Source organism: Pipra filicauda, unplaced genomic scaffold (assembly GCF_003945595.2).
Source record: "Pipra filicauda isolate LSUMZ 115617 unplaced genomic scaffold, ASM394559v2 scaffold112_size3218982_pilon, whole genome shotgun sequence".
NCBI classification, from domain to species: Eukaryota; Metazoa; Chordata; class Aves; order Passeriformes; family Pipridae; genus Pipra; species Pipra filicauda.
In genome coordinates, this window is record NW_024103574.1 from 1,967,505 (window position 1) to 1,982,496 (window position 14,992).

At 39.3% G+C, this 14,992-nt stretch overlaps 1 protein-coding gene across 4 annotated transcripts in view; it reads right to left on the bottom strand.

Annotated features, from left to right (window-relative positions):
- Positions 1–418: 418 nt before the first annotated feature.
- The window catches only part of ABCA4 (ATP binding cassette subfamily A member 4), a 71,790-nt gene continuing 57,216 nt past the window's right edge, over positions 419–14,992 (bottom strand). For all 4 annotated transcript variants that reach the window (XM_039383207.1, XM_027712183.2, XM_027712174.2 and 1 more), the window contains 14 exons: positions 14,759–14,936; positions 13,213–13,328; positions 11,429–11,576; positions 9,438–9,561; positions 8,537–8,666; positions 7,550–7,670; positions 6,511–6,573; positions 6,293–6,399; positions 5,195–5,336; positions 4,499–4,633; positions 3,214–3,317; positions 3,034–3,126; positions 2,469–2,718; positions 419–1,597 (listed from right to left, as the gene is read on the bottom strand). In XM_039383207.1, the coding sequence (XP_039239141.1) occupies positions 1,475–1,597; positions 2,469–2,718; positions 3,034–3,126; positions 3,214–3,317; positions 4,499–4,633; positions 5,195–5,336; positions 6,293–6,399; positions 6,511–6,573; positions 7,550–7,670; positions 8,537–8,666; positions 9,438–9,561; positions 11,429–11,576; positions 13,213–13,328; positions 14,759–14,936 (1,834 nt within the window). In that variant the 3' untranslated portion in view covers positions 419–1,474. The remainder of the gene's footprint in view (positions 1,598–2,468; positions 2,719–3,033; positions 3,127–3,213; positions 3,318–4,498; positions 4,634–5,194; positions 5,337–6,292; positions 6,400–6,510; positions 6,574–7,549; positions 7,671–8,536; positions 8,667–9,437; positions 9,562–11,428; positions 11,577–13,212; positions 13,329–14,758; positions 14,937–14,992) is intronic.

Here is a 14,992-nt window from a genome sequence, read left to right on the forward strand (position 1 = left end):
GGGAGAAAAATTAGCTACATTTTGGACTTCCTGTGTTTTCTTTTTCTCAAGATGTTCAGTGTGACTTAGTTGGGTTTTGTGTAAATCTGATAAAAAAGGCTATTGAAATCTATCTGAAGGATATTTTAAAGAAGCTATTTTAGAATATGAAGAGAATGCATAGATAATGTTTTGTTTCACAATTACTTTATTTATCTATAATGGATGTATAGAAAGATTTTTGCAACTTTTTGTAAGGATGAAATATGCAATAAATTCTAGACTATGTTTTGAAATCAGTTGAAATAATTATGGCAAAAAGAGAAGGCTACAGCTGGTTGCTGAAGTTTTGTAATATTTTGTACAGTACAGAGCAAGAATGTCCTTATTAAAAAAAAAATCTACATCAATTGAAGAACAAAAACTTTCAAAGCAGAAATACATGACCCAGATTTTATTTCCGTATAACATATCTTAGAGAAGATTTCTTAGAAATGGTTAGATCTGGTAGATAACTGAAGCAATATGTCATTATGAATTTGTTTTCAGTATTGTTTTTTTCACTAGTTTGTGAACTAGTGAACCAGAGAAAAGAGCTAAATGCCAAATGATTTCCCACTGAGTGCAATGTGGAGTACAAGCAGGTTGGAATTTTCCTTCTAAGGAGAGAGAAAGCACATACCCTATTCATACTTTACACCCACTTAATGTCCAGTCACAGGAAAGAAGAAAAATTTGTTTAGTAACAAAGATATCTTTCCGGGTCTCCACGAGAAAACGAAACTTTTGGCAGATTTGGACATACTCTCTTTCTTTTTAATCTCCATTTTGACATTTGGCCTCTATTTGAGGCAACTTGAAGATGAGTATGAGATCATTTTAATTAATTTTTTTAAAGCATGTTTCTTGTCTGGGTCTGAGATCTGAATTAATTCTTTTCATTCTTGCTGAGACAACCATCTGTTTTCACTGGCAGCCTGGTGAGACAGTGAAGCAATCTCCCAGCACTAGACCCATCAGCCAGCACTGATGTTCTGACCTTGATAGTCCTGTGCAGGAATCAGCGTGGCAGGAATCCGCTTCTAAGCTGGGCAACGCTCTCTGCCTTGGGACCTGTCTGCTGGCTGGTAGCAGCTGACATAAGGGTTAAACAAGAAGAACCTACCAGCCTGAAAGCACCAGACAGAGAAACTGTCTTTGATGCTATTTATATGTCAACAAGGAGGAATGAGACTTCTTGTATCTTATAATCAACTTTATGTTAGAGGAAGATTTTATTCTATTGCCTTTCCTTTGACACTGTCATGTCATGTGTTCTTGGTAGAGCAGTAGAAGTTGGCTGTTGCTAGGGTTGTTGTTGAGAGCACAGTGCTCAGAAAGGTGCAAAAAATCAGTGTAATACTGAGTGTGGGAACCTTTGTTATAGCCTTGTGCTGCTCTGGTATGACACATCTTTGCCCTGTGCACACTAAGCACTGGTGACTGTAAGAATAGTCTATGCAACTGCCTGCTGACGCAAAGCAGGCGACACCTTTGCTTCGCGGCTGGCTCCAGCTGCACGGGGATGCAAAGGAATTTCCTCATCCTCCATCTGCTGTTTAGCAAAGTTCACAAAAACCTGTGTGAGGAAAGCAGAAAAGGTCTCAATTTTCTTGACTGAGATGAGTTATTGGAATGACCACTCTTCAGGAAGGAGACACAAAGGGGAATCCATAGACATTAACTGAACTGAGGCACTGCGTTATCAGCCAGGATCATGATTTCCTCATTTATTTTGAAAAACTTCCCTGTAAATTCTTTTCTGGTAACTTCCTTCCTTGGGATGTACTTGCTGGCAAATAAAATTCTATTTTTTCTTAAGGAGGAGATAGGTTCAGCAAGGTTTGCACAGCTTGCACAGCGTGAGTTTGGTTGTGATAGGAAAGAGGAGACAGAATATTTTAGTAGGAAGCTGAAAGACAGCTAGGAGTGTCTCTCTAGCAATCCCATGGAAGACAGCTTTGCAAATGTGGACCCTCAGTTACTTAGGAAAGAAGACAGATGGGGCCAATACCCTCTAGGAAGTGGGTGTTGCCAAAAGTCCCAGTGGACTTTCCAGGTTTTGTGTGTCTAATTGCTTCTCACAGTATCTCTGAATCAACACCTTCCAAACCTCTTATTTAAAATAAAATGTTATTCTCAGCTCAGCCTTATTCCAAACTGCTGACCTTGCTCAGATGCTGCTCCTGAAGGAATGCGTTGTATGAATTCTGTCATTTGGGAAATGCTGTCTTACCAGCTTTCGAATGGCACCTATTTATACAGGGAACAAGTTACAGATTCATACTCATCCACCCTCCTTGATGAGAGGCCTGGGAACTTGGCCTGAGAAAGAGGTGAACTTCTCTACTCTGAACATTTTGGTCTTTCAGTTGTTTGGATACATCTCCATTGTGTTGCCTGATTCTCACAAGACAGGCTTTCTCGTGGATGTTTTACTTTTTACTCACCTGATCTAAAGTTGTTTGAGACACAGAATATTCTTCAATATGCAAGTTTTCCTTATTGGAGACTATTAACCGAAAAATCTTAGCCAGAGAGGAGGAGCAAATCTGATACTGCAGCATGTTGTAGTGTTTCTCTCTCTGTAAACTCCCAGGGAAGTTCATGCGTATGAATTGCTCAGCAGGAGTAGGATCTGGAGGCAACCCGGACTTTGGAGCTTTGATTTTCAGAGTGACAATGTAGCCATCTCCAAACCTGGAAAGCACATGTGGATTTGGGAATTGGATGAAGAGATGGTTTCATCGTTCAGGAAGGAAATTAATTTTCTGCAGCAATGAAAACATTAACAGTATCTGAAAGCTATTGCATAAGATGTAGCTTTGTAGGAAGCCCTGTATTTGCCCTGCAGAAGTGGTGCATAGCATAACCATTGACATGAGATCTGCTCAAATTATCTGGATTACCACAGAGTCGCACCCAGAAATGAGTCTAGTTAAACACTGAAGAATGGTACACGTGACATACACTAAGTTTTCCCATTAACAAACACCATAAAAATATTCTACTTACTTGTATTTTAGCTCCTGAATTGTGCCTAGGCATTTGAAGGTACCTTTCACCATGATGGCTAAACGAGTACAGAGGGCTTCACATTCTTCCATACTTTCAAAATAGAGAAGAGATATTTGAGACAAAATTCAACAGATGAACTTCATTTACTCTTGGATTCTGAATTCTAACTGTGTTTACCTGTGTGAGGTTAGAACCACTGCTCGCCCATCTCTGAGCACACCAACAATAGAGTCCCACAGGAGGCGCCGGGACTGAGGGTCCATTCCAGTAGTTGGTTCATCCTGTAAAGGAAATGTTAGGGCAGTTAGATTCAGAGAATCAAATAAAAAAAGAGAAAATCTATTTAGAAACAAGTCACTGTTTGGACTGTAGCATATAATTGCTTCTCCACTGTAATCTGTGCCTTGAGAAAGCACACACACCTTGAGAAGTGCATGAGTGAATGGGTACCAATGCACTTCTTGGCACAAAGCAGTAAGGAAAGAAGTAATAAGAACCTGCAGGTAAGAATACAATGCTGTCTGTGTAGGGCACAGCTACAGGGAAGCGAATGCTTTTTCTGGGCAGCCATGCTTGTAAGAGGAGAATGAGTTCTCACCAAGTAATCTTCTTACTTACATAAACATACAGGACATTGCTCAACCCAAGAAACTAATGTAGTTACCCTGATTTACACCTGCTAAGGATCTGGTCCTACATAAGTCAGTTAACTCAGTTAGTGCCAAAAAATGTAAAGAAAATCTTGGATAGAAAAATTTTCGTTCAACATTTTGTCTTAAGAAATTATGAGAAAACATTTTATCTGACTGTTTCCTATGCAGTCAGAATACACGTAAAGGCGTATTAAATCGCGCTGAGAACCATGCTACTAAAATGTTATTAAAGTACATCTTTTTAGCCTACAGATTAAGGTGGTACAGTATAATCTAAAGCATTTTTGTAGTAATTGCATATAGAATTTCTCTTTAGATATGCAATTATCTGATAACTTATTTTGATAAGAACTACATTTCAGCATTTGTATAGTTTCATATAAATCTGTATAATTTATTCCAAAGATATTAAAGGCTGCAAAAGGGTAGCTATCTTCCTCTGTTCTGCTAGAGATGGCAGCAAGGTATTTGCCAGAAGATCATCTTTTACATGAGTAGCTACTCTCTGACAACAAGTGGCCGACTGAAACCAAACAAGGATTTAAATTTGGATTTATCTGGATTATAGATTTCATCTCAAAACATTCTTTGTTGAAGATCTTTCTTTCATAATCACTTGGGATCCATTGGAAACATAGTTATGCATCCCAGTCTATGCCTGAAATTAAAGAACTCAAAATTAAAATAGATGTAAGTTGAGGGCAGAAACGAGCTTGCCAGGACTGTCATAAACCTCTTTGTACCTCTTTAGCAGGCGGTGTCACAAGGTGTTCCACTGCACTGTCACAGAGCTGTGACATGACTCTTACCAGCAAGACGAGTGGTGGGCAGCCGATCAGCGCAATGGCAGTGGAGAGCTTGCGCTTGTTGCCCCCACTGTAGGTGCCAGCCAGGTGGTCTGCGTACAGAGGAAGGCCCAGCTTCTGGATGCCCCACTCAGTGACCTGTGAGAAAGACCATGTTTTTCACACAGCAGCTAATGCATAACAGACAGGATTGCTCATACATCGCTCTTCTGGCAGAAACATGACAGTCCCCTGGGTTTTAGCATATTCATTCTGGAACTGGACCAGGGAAGTACAAAAAATTTATGATGATGATGAGGGGAGTTCCAACTACTTGAGAGAAAGCCATAAAGCAACCTCAGCTGTAGACTTCCTATCTGCAAGAATTTAAATTATTTTCTTCTGGAATCTTCATGTTTTCTTTCTTATACAAAAACAACTTTAAAGACAAGAACAAAACAGCAACCAGTGCAGTTCTGAGTCATAGCAATTGCATCTTTAGCCTTCCACTTTTGCTGCCACAGTTTTGTAAGTACCACTAATGCCTGAGAACCTGCATTTGTTAGTGCAGTCTTGTACTTAACTGTCCAAATGACAGGAACCACTTCCAGGACTTCAACACACAGGATGGCAAGTCCACTTCGGAAATTCTGGCCTGTTATGAACGCAGTTAATCATCACAAATAATCCCTATAACTATCAAAAGCAAGATCACTTTACCCTCTTGATTTCCTCTGCTGGAACCCCCCGCAGGCGTGCATATAAGTAGAGATGTTCTCGTCCTGTGAGCAGGTCATCAATGGCATCAAACTGAGGGCAGTATCCCATGTTTTGATGGACATTAGAAATTTGGGTCAATATACTGGAGAAACAAAGGAAAGAATCTTAGTTCTGTAATACTAGCTTTAAGATAAAGAAGAACAGTTTGAATTAAATCTTTATTTTCTGGGGCAACAACTCTCTTAAGAAGAGAATGAATTCTTCCAGATAAAATGTTCTACTAAAATATTTGTCTGTATATTAGAGCAAGGAGTATATTCTTAAGTCATCTCTGTCCTGGCTAAGTGTAAGCCCATTTCTCCTCACCCATTTTCCTGTGTAAGTATAAAATAACTTAACAAGAAGTTCTTTAAACAGCCACTCAGACCTTATTTTTTGAGAAGGGTGTTTATTTCTAGAACAAAAAAAGTAGTTGATTTTAACTCAGAGTGGCCACTAGGAACAGACAGGCAGGACACAAAGGCTAACACTTTGTTGGTAGTAGGAGAAGTACAAAATCACAGAGCGGTTGTGGTTGGAAGGGGGCTCTGGAGGTCACCTTGTCCACCAACCCTGCTCAGGCTCACCTAGAGCAGGGTGCCCAGGGCCATGTCCTGGCAACAAAATAGTTATTGTTCAAATCACATTGATGGACAAAGAATCAAATCCCAACTACATCAAAGGAACCAAGGCAGTTGGTTTACCTGGAAGTAAACTAACATAAGCACATACCAGATCACACTGTACTAACTTATGTCACTATGTGTAAACAAAGATGCTAGAAACAGCCAGAGGAAAATCCCAAAGCTCAGATCAAAGTACCCTGCTGGACTGGTTATTTTATGTTTGTGAGCTCTTTTCACTAGATCTTATTGCCTTGTCCCACTGTTGGCACTACTACAACTTAGCCACAGATCTTAAACAGTGTTAAAGGTATAAAATACTTAATGTGTGTTAGCTGTGGTCTCAGTGCCATAGAGCTGCTGGATCACAGAGTATGATCTGGACATTTCTACTCCACTAAATGGATTATCACGGGGGTTTTTTTAAGGTACTTACCTATTGCCAGCCACTATAGCATCTCCAGATGTCACATCAGTATCTCCAGTCAGCATTTTGAATGTTGTTGTTTTGCCAGCCCCATTCACTCCCAAAAGGCCAAAGCACTAAATTGCAAAATTTATAATATTCTTTAGTATTTCCAACTTGCAAATCAGTAGTGTCATAAAATCTGAACTGATCCATGGAATGTAATCTAGTGTTATTGAATAACCTACCTCTCCAGGACGGATGCCAACACAGAGTCTGTCCACTGCAGGCTTGTGCTGACCTGCATACACCTATATTGACGGGGGAAAAAAAGAGAAAATTCCTATTTCAAGACATCTACAGCAAAGAAAATCTTCTAATTTTTTTTACTTTAATGCTATTGGGATGAGGCAACTTTAGAACTAAGGAGTAAATAAAAAAATTAATAAGCGTAAGCATTCTACAAGGTCAGAATTTATTTACATTAAATAAACCTATGATCATCCCTAAAAATACCAGTTTTTCTGCTTTTCTACAACCATTTATTTCATGTATTTAGCACTAGGAGACAGACTGAATGCTTTGCTGGGACAAAGTATCACAGAATATTCTGAGCTGGAAGGGACCCACAAGGATCATCGAGTCCAGCTCTTAAGTGAATGGCCCATACAGGGATTGAACCCACAATGCTGGCATCGTCAGCATCAAGGCTCTAACCAGTCTGAGCCAGTCTCAGGGGATCTCTGACAAGCAAACCAAAGTGGAACAATACAGCAAGATAGGCTGAAGAATGACACCCCAGTTATCTATTCATGAGATCCCAGCAATGTGTGTAATCTTTATATTTGTGTAGCTCAAGCTTGCATGCATTCTTATAGCATAACTCAGACGCCTTCAATGTCTGGAAAGAAGATAGATTAGGAATAACTGTAGTTCTCAATGTGAAAACAACCAAATACTTTACGAGATTGAAACTTGCCTATGGAAAAAAAAAAAAGCAATGTAGAAAAAAAGACTGGTAGTAGAAATGGACACTCAATAGATAAGTCATGTCAGACGATTAGAGGTAAAAACCCCAACTTAAGCAGGGAGAGTTGCATCATCCTTGCAGGACTTCCCTATTTATTTCTAGTCAAAGGAAATAACCTTGACTTCTAAAATGTTTATTGTTTTCTAAGGCACGAGGTTGATTTTGAAAACAATACAACCTGAATCCACAGCTGAAGTACATTCTGAAAGAATGAATTTACATTAGACTTATTTGTTCCATTCTTCTCAAAATATTACCTTGGTCAATTCTTGTAATTCTAAGATATCTCTTCTGTTTTCTCCATTCATAATTCTTTTTCTTTCTTCTGCAACATCCTCATCTTCACAAATAATAGGTGACATGGCAGTCTCAGCAAACCTGGAAAAAACCAAGATACTGAGTTGCTCTGGGTGCAGAATAACAGTGTGAAACTATAGCTGATCAATTGCCAAAAATGTGACTAGTGGAAGTAGTGAGATTGAAACTTCACAACATGACATTGGCTGGAATATTCCCACTGTTGGGAGAATCCTTGACCTCTGAAAGTTAATCTCTAAATACTAAAAAGGGAGGAAATTACTCTCTCAAAAGAACATGCTTTGTCAGTCACTGATATGACAAAAACAGCCCCTAAGCCACAGCTTTCACTATTTGGCTGCTCTTAGTAGCTAGTGATAGTTCCATGGAAGTTTTGAGTAGCTCTGTCTGTAAGATGGTATTTTTATAACTGTATCAATTAGTACTCTCGTTGGCAATCTTGAACAGGACTGAATGACCCACTCACACCTGTTTTCATCAAGGAAGAGGCACACTGGTAAAGCAGAGAGGGGAAGTTTGCATAGTGTCCAGGCTACAACTGTCCTGTGCCATAGACTGGAATTGCTGTGTTGGGATGTCAGGCTAGTACCTCATGACAGTACTTAGGACACTACAAACTTTCCAAGTAATTTTAAAATCTCACTATTACAGTGTCTTAAATGAAAAAAATATTACATTACGGTCTTACTTCAAAAAAACCCAACTTTTAAAATAAAATATTCGTAAATCCTGTCAAGATAACGAACATTTTTAAAAGCTTTCTTGACTCAGGGTATCAATAAATTAAGGTGAGATCAGTTAAATAAATAGAAAAGTAAAAAGCTGAAAAATTCAAAGAAAAATAAAAAAAAAAGAGGGACATAGAGACATAAAAAAGACACTCATTCTGTTAACAAAGGAACATTAATAGAAGCTTTTAGACAAACCATCTTGTGGAGAACAAACGGCGCTGCATAAGGAGATTCAGAATGAAGTACACAACCCCTTGAACAGCCATGGCAACCAGGTTCTTTCCAACAAAGTCCCACTGAAAGGGATTGGAAACGTGCTCCTCGCCTTTGGAGAAAGCACCAGAAAGAAAGGTGAAATACTGCTGGAAAAAAACACTGCTCTTCAGAACAACAGGCCTAATTCTAACGGTTTACTGCACTTTATTTCCTCGTGATCAGTTAACAGTTTTCATTTTTCAGTGTCTTATAAAGATTCTTAACAAAATGCACTCCAAGCTCAGCTGCTGCATAAGAGTAAAAATAAATATAAGCTCTCTGAATATACACTAATTTAGGTATCATAACATGAAACTTGCATAGATTATGTGAAAAGACACCTATTTCTGAATAAAAATATGAGTTCTGCTCAATAAAAATATGAGTTCTGTTGTATGACTAGTCTTTTAATAAGTTGTCTGCTATTCTTTTAATAAGTTGTCTGATACCAAAGGCAACCACATCCTAAGAGGATGTATTTGAAGAACAACAGTCACTTTAAACATTAACCAAAGAATTCAAATGAAATGACATAATATATCCTCCTGTAACGATCTAAGGAATTCCGAACAAAGGATAAAAAGACACCAGAGTCTGGCACTGCACAAATGGGTTCATTTCCAATGAAGACTACTGGTTGGGCCATAGAGTTCTGGCAGCGATATCAGAAGCTGTCTTCCTTCAGAGAGGGTGAACTTTCATAGTCCTCATCCATCTGATGATGTGAGAGGTGAGAATTTCAGAAACGTTACTACTTTTCCAAGATAACACTTCCAAACATCTCATCCTAGGTCCGGACACATGACACGGATACAACTTGTTGCTTACTGGCTTTACTTACCAAACCTTGCATATACTTCAGTCACAGCTTGGTTCATGGCCAAGTCGATGAGCCCACGGCCCAGGCAAAAATGTGGGAAGACAAGCAGCACATTTTTCAATGTTTTGTTAAACTTCAGCAAAGACTATAAGAAACAGAAACAACATAATAAGCTGTTGAAACCAGATCTGCTTAAGAAAACATAGCAACGTAAGTGAAAAGTTTTTTGCCACGTCAGAGAAACTGGATGTTCTGTGCTCTTACAACAGAGAAAACAGAGTATTTATCAAGTTACACGCAAAGCAACATAAAATGCAGCACAGCAGAATGCTGGCATACATTGCACCAGAGAAAGTGCTTTTCAAAAACTGTCAATGAGGAGAAAAAATAGTCTTTGTAATGAAGTATTACTCTATGTAGCAGAGATAATGTAATTCTGGTGGTAACATGTAAAGCTGCTGTGGGGCTGTTTTGGATTTGCGCTGAAAACAGTGTTGATAACACAAGGATGTTTTAGCTGTTGCTGAGCTGTGCTTGCACAGAGTCAAGGCCCTTTCTATTCCTCACCCCATCTCACCAGCAAGGAGGCTGGGGGTGCACAAAGGGCTGGGAGGGGACACAACCAGGACAGCTGACCCCAACTGACCCAAAGGACACCCCAGACCATATGGTGCCATGCTCAGCACATAAAGCTCGGGGCAAAAGAAGCAAGAGGGGGACATTCAGAGTTACAGCATCTGTCTTTCCAAGTAACTTTTATGTGTGATTAAGCCCTGCCTTCCTGGAGATGGCTGAACATCTGCCTGCCAATTGGAAATGGTAAATGAATCTCTTGTTTTGATTTGCTTGTGCATGCAGTTTCTACTTTACCTATTAATCTGTCTTTATCTAAATCCATGAGTTTTCTCACTTTTAGTCTTCTGATTCTTTACCCCATTCCATGGGGGGTGGGGGTGGGGGGGTGTGCAGTGAGTGAGTAAGTGACTGTGTGGTGCTTGGTTGATGACTGGGATGAAACCATGACAACAGTCAGAGCTGCCACAATACTGAAAAGTACTAGTGTCTGGGAATAAATACACAGTAGACTTTAGTGCAAAAAGTGTAAGTGCCAGCAGCAGTCTAGCTGCATGAGCACTGAATCCAGAGAAGGGCCATCTTCCCTCTGGAGATATGTCTATAAGAGAGACATGTTTTCAAAGGTAACAATGCTGCCATGATGTCCCACAGATCGAATGGCACTAGACTGAACCCTGTGCTATCAAGAAGCATGTCTGTGAATGCAGGAACAGCAGGGACAGTATCGTCAAGTCGGCCCTTGAAACCATGAATTTAACCAAGATCTGTTTCTCCTTTATAGCAAAGAACAATGCTGCACAAAGTGTTTGAAAATGCACTATCAGTAATGATAGCTAATTGGACTGCTGTTGGATGTAGAAGGGGTGTCAAACATAATGGCCAGAGCTTGAGCAACTGTAGAGGTGATAGCAGTAGTGCATACAAGACAACAGCACTTCATAAACTGATCTCTTAGCCTCTCTAAGAACTATCTTGGCACTCGCTGTATTCTGTTACGTTCCTGGTGGTGTTAAATTCATTTTTTTGACAGTTCTCAAAATGTTACTATAAGTAGAACACCTCCTCTAACACAATAAAACCAGCAGGAGTAAGTGCCTACCATCTACATCTTCCCACACAACACAGGCTGCAGAAGCAAGCATGAAGTGCTGTGCTGCCACCTCCCCAACTGGGAAAGTGTACAGAAGTTTGCTCTTAGGTATGAAAAACACTCAATGTCATTCCTTGCGTGCGCAGCCCTACATACCAATTGCTCTGAGTCACTTCTCTAGGTTATCTGCTCACCTGTACTGCAGTTACTCAGCAAGTTTCTCAGTCTATTTATTGCCAGAAAAAAATGGTAATGTAGAGAAAGACAGTTACTGTTAGGGATGGTTATGCTTGGATGCTCTTTGCACAGCTCTCTAAAGCCAGGGGTCAATAAAAACATTACTTACCGGGTTATTTTCAAATAACTCCAGGATGAAGGTAATGGCACTGCTGTTGATCCCCACAAAGAGATTAATGCATGACAATGCAACATAAGCAGTGCTAGGGACACTGAAGAAAGAAGAAGCAGGGTACATCATGGGAATTACTGCCCACCTGCATGCAAAAGATAGAAAAACTATGATAACTTCTCAGTATTCTTATGTCACTTGGCCTAAAGAAAACACAGAGTTGAGCTTTCCTCTCATCCTAAGTGTATGTAATGGTGTAACCGACAGAGATCCACTACAGTGTTCTCTTCCTGGTTACTACATAAGAATTTTTTTCTGCTCAGTTTTTTTTGCTAAAATTGAGAAAACTTAATGCTAGCAAGGTTGTTATCACCCCATCTCACTGGACTGTACACCATGAGGGACAAATAAGAAACATAACACACTGTTCTGCTTAGCTAGATATTCCTCACCCCTTGGAACTGTCCAAAGAAATTACAAACTGTAAATTTTTATATTATTTTCTAAGCCCTCTACCAATGGCTTGTTTTATTCCTGATTTGGAGCTTCATGTGCCATGATTTCTGGGAAATGGCAAATGCACATGCAGCAGCCTGAGAGGGGTATTCCTCTGGAATAAACTTAAAATGCTTAGCAACAACCAATCTGATCAGGGAAAACTCAGTAACATCAACCCGAATTGTTTAACAGGACAAGACACATGCAGTCAGAAAGAATCATTCTAAGTTTCCTATTGTGACTGCAGCTGGACACAAGGGCTAATATACAATTTTAAAATTTGACTTTTCTTTCCATTTTTTGAGTAGCAAATTATGAAATTATTGAAGTGACTGCCAAAAGCGATTATACTTTTTCTGAAAATTTCATCTTGGCTGATGCTTTAAAATATGCAAAGACATTCAAGATGTCCATCCATACAGTCATGAATTACCATATTTAAAAAAAATATTCAATGCCACAGGCAACTTATTAAAGATACAACTACTGTACTTTAAAAAGATATAATGAAAAATTAAAACTAATTAACATTCTGATAGCAGTTTTACAGAGATTAAATGCTGATAATGCTTTGAATTTTCTGAGGATTTTCATTCAAAGAACACAATAACTTCAGAAAATTAAAGCTGGTTTGCACAGAAGAACTGTTCCCTCTTAGGCTCCATTTGTGATATTCATAGGAGGATATGAAAAGATTAATTTCTCTCTTTAAGTCTACAAATAGATCTTATCAATTGCTTTGCCTAGACTACATCTGCTGAAGTGCTACCAGGAGTACGATTTTATAGATAAAAATATATGATCACCAATTAAATGAGAGAAATTAAATGAGACTGAACTTCAGTCGGCCTTATAAAATGCTGTTTTGTCAATGAAAACGTTCATTTCAATTTAAAAAAGTGTTGAAGACTTAGTACTCTTTGCCCTTGGGTTAAATCCTGAAAGACATTTTAGTAGTGGCTGTGAATGTGGCAAATGAACAACCACTAAATTCCTACGCAATGTACAAGGAAGAAAGCAGCAAACTGAACAAATATATTTTCCTGTAAGGATCACAGTTAATGTTTAAGAATGTAAGGCAGTGACAAAAGAATCTCCTTTGCAGCATGTGTCCAGGCAGAGCGTGCAAATATCCTGCAGCAGAGACAGAATCCGGTTTTAACTTGTATCCACTCAGCTCTATTCTTTAAAGCTGGATTTCACTAAGTACCGAGCTCAGTAACATGAAATCATTTCCATGTGAAATACAGGGCCGAACTGCAGGAATAACCTTGACCACTCACCCATACAGAAGCAGCAAGGCAACAAACACAGGCAGATTAGTCGGAGAAGTGTATGCTTTCTTGTCAAATCCAGCGAATATGGCCAGAACCATTCCAGCACTCAGTGAGTAATTCACCTGCCACAGCACAGGGTGAAGATCAGTGTGTAAGACCGAGAAGGTCTGCAAACATATCCAGATCCTATGATTTTATATATTATATATGATATAATATAAACAGTAAGATTTTATATTGAGGAGCACCAGAATTTGAGTTAGACTAATCACACTGAAGCTTTTGGATCAAAGGGTCCCTGGCAACACTCAACATTTTTCTGAGATGTCTTTTATCAAACCGTTCATTAAAAATACGACAGACATTATTGTTTCTTAGATTATGGTTTGTGAGTCAATTATTTTATGGTCCTGCTGCCAGCTTCCCACAAAAAGGGGCCATGGGTATGCAAGGGAAGTGGTGTTTCTGGTGATGCAAAGGAAAAAGCTAGTTACTTGAGCCACATTCCTGGGAGGAGGTTAAATGCTTGGCTACTGCTCAATCTCTCTGTTCAGTATTAGTAGCACTACTGTACTGAAATGCACAGAACTCCCCATGCAGAATGGAAGGTGGCGTTTCACAGAACTGCTAACACCACTTAATACCTTTGCATCATGCTGTCAAGGGCAACAGCCAAGCAGAATTCCTGTCAAGGAAGCTGCTGGGAGGCTGCTGTGAACAGCAGGGAACAAGAACTCAGAGACCTGCTTTTTTCCCCCTCATTTACTAAAATAATGCTTTGATTTATCTTCTCCTGAGAGAGCACTTTTCAAAGCCTGAACAGTTTTGGGCTTTTCAAGTATTTCAAGTTTTTTTTTCTTTTTATTTCTTTTTCAATTCTACGTTCATGGTTTTCTTATTGCATAAGTCCTTGGTTGCTTTCTTTGTTGAGATGGTATGGCTGGAAAACTTGCCCTGGTACCTCAGCCAGGAGAAAAATTGTCTCCTTTGTGACAAAGTGGCCAGAGGAGTGACAGGAGGGAAGCTGAGCCCTGTCTAAACAAGCCTGGACCTGTGCTATAAATCTTTTCAGAACAACACAGTGACCATAATACAGAGACCTAAACAAAGATATCTATGTCATTTTAGATATCCTAGAGTATTTTGTCAGGCCTACAGCTACTGTTCCAGCAGCCAGTGAATCTTCCCCACTTAGATTTCTTGGACATCTTGAAACATGTTTTGGGTCTTCTAGAGGACAGGAGTGACTAGCACCAAGCAATGAGGCTTGGTAAATTGTACTTCATTATATAGTCAGTTGTAAGGACTGGAAATCCTAAGATGACAAAAATTTCAGCTTTGTTAGTTGAATAATGAGTTGTGCACCTTAATTATTTTCTGCATCTCTAATTAGTTCAGAGGTCAGATCCTTACCATGCTCTCTGAGAAACACTTAAAGAAATTTATACTTTGCAATGCTTAGAATCACCTTGACTTAATTCACCAATTAGTTCCCAGTTCATGCACATCCAGGATAATCACAAGCTGTGAAATCAGACCAGCAGTTACTTACTATGTCCCACGTGAAGTTAGTTAGCCAATAGATAACAGGGCTCACACCACTGACAAACTGGAGATGCTTGGCTTTTGTTACACGTTCTTGAATCAGGTATAAAACAAAACTGGCTGGTATAAAGGACATGGCAAAAATCACACAGATGGCAACAACAGCATCCACTGAAGTGGTCAGTCTAAAACAGAGCACAAGAAGGAACTGTGAGCAAGGGAATGGATGCAACACAACACT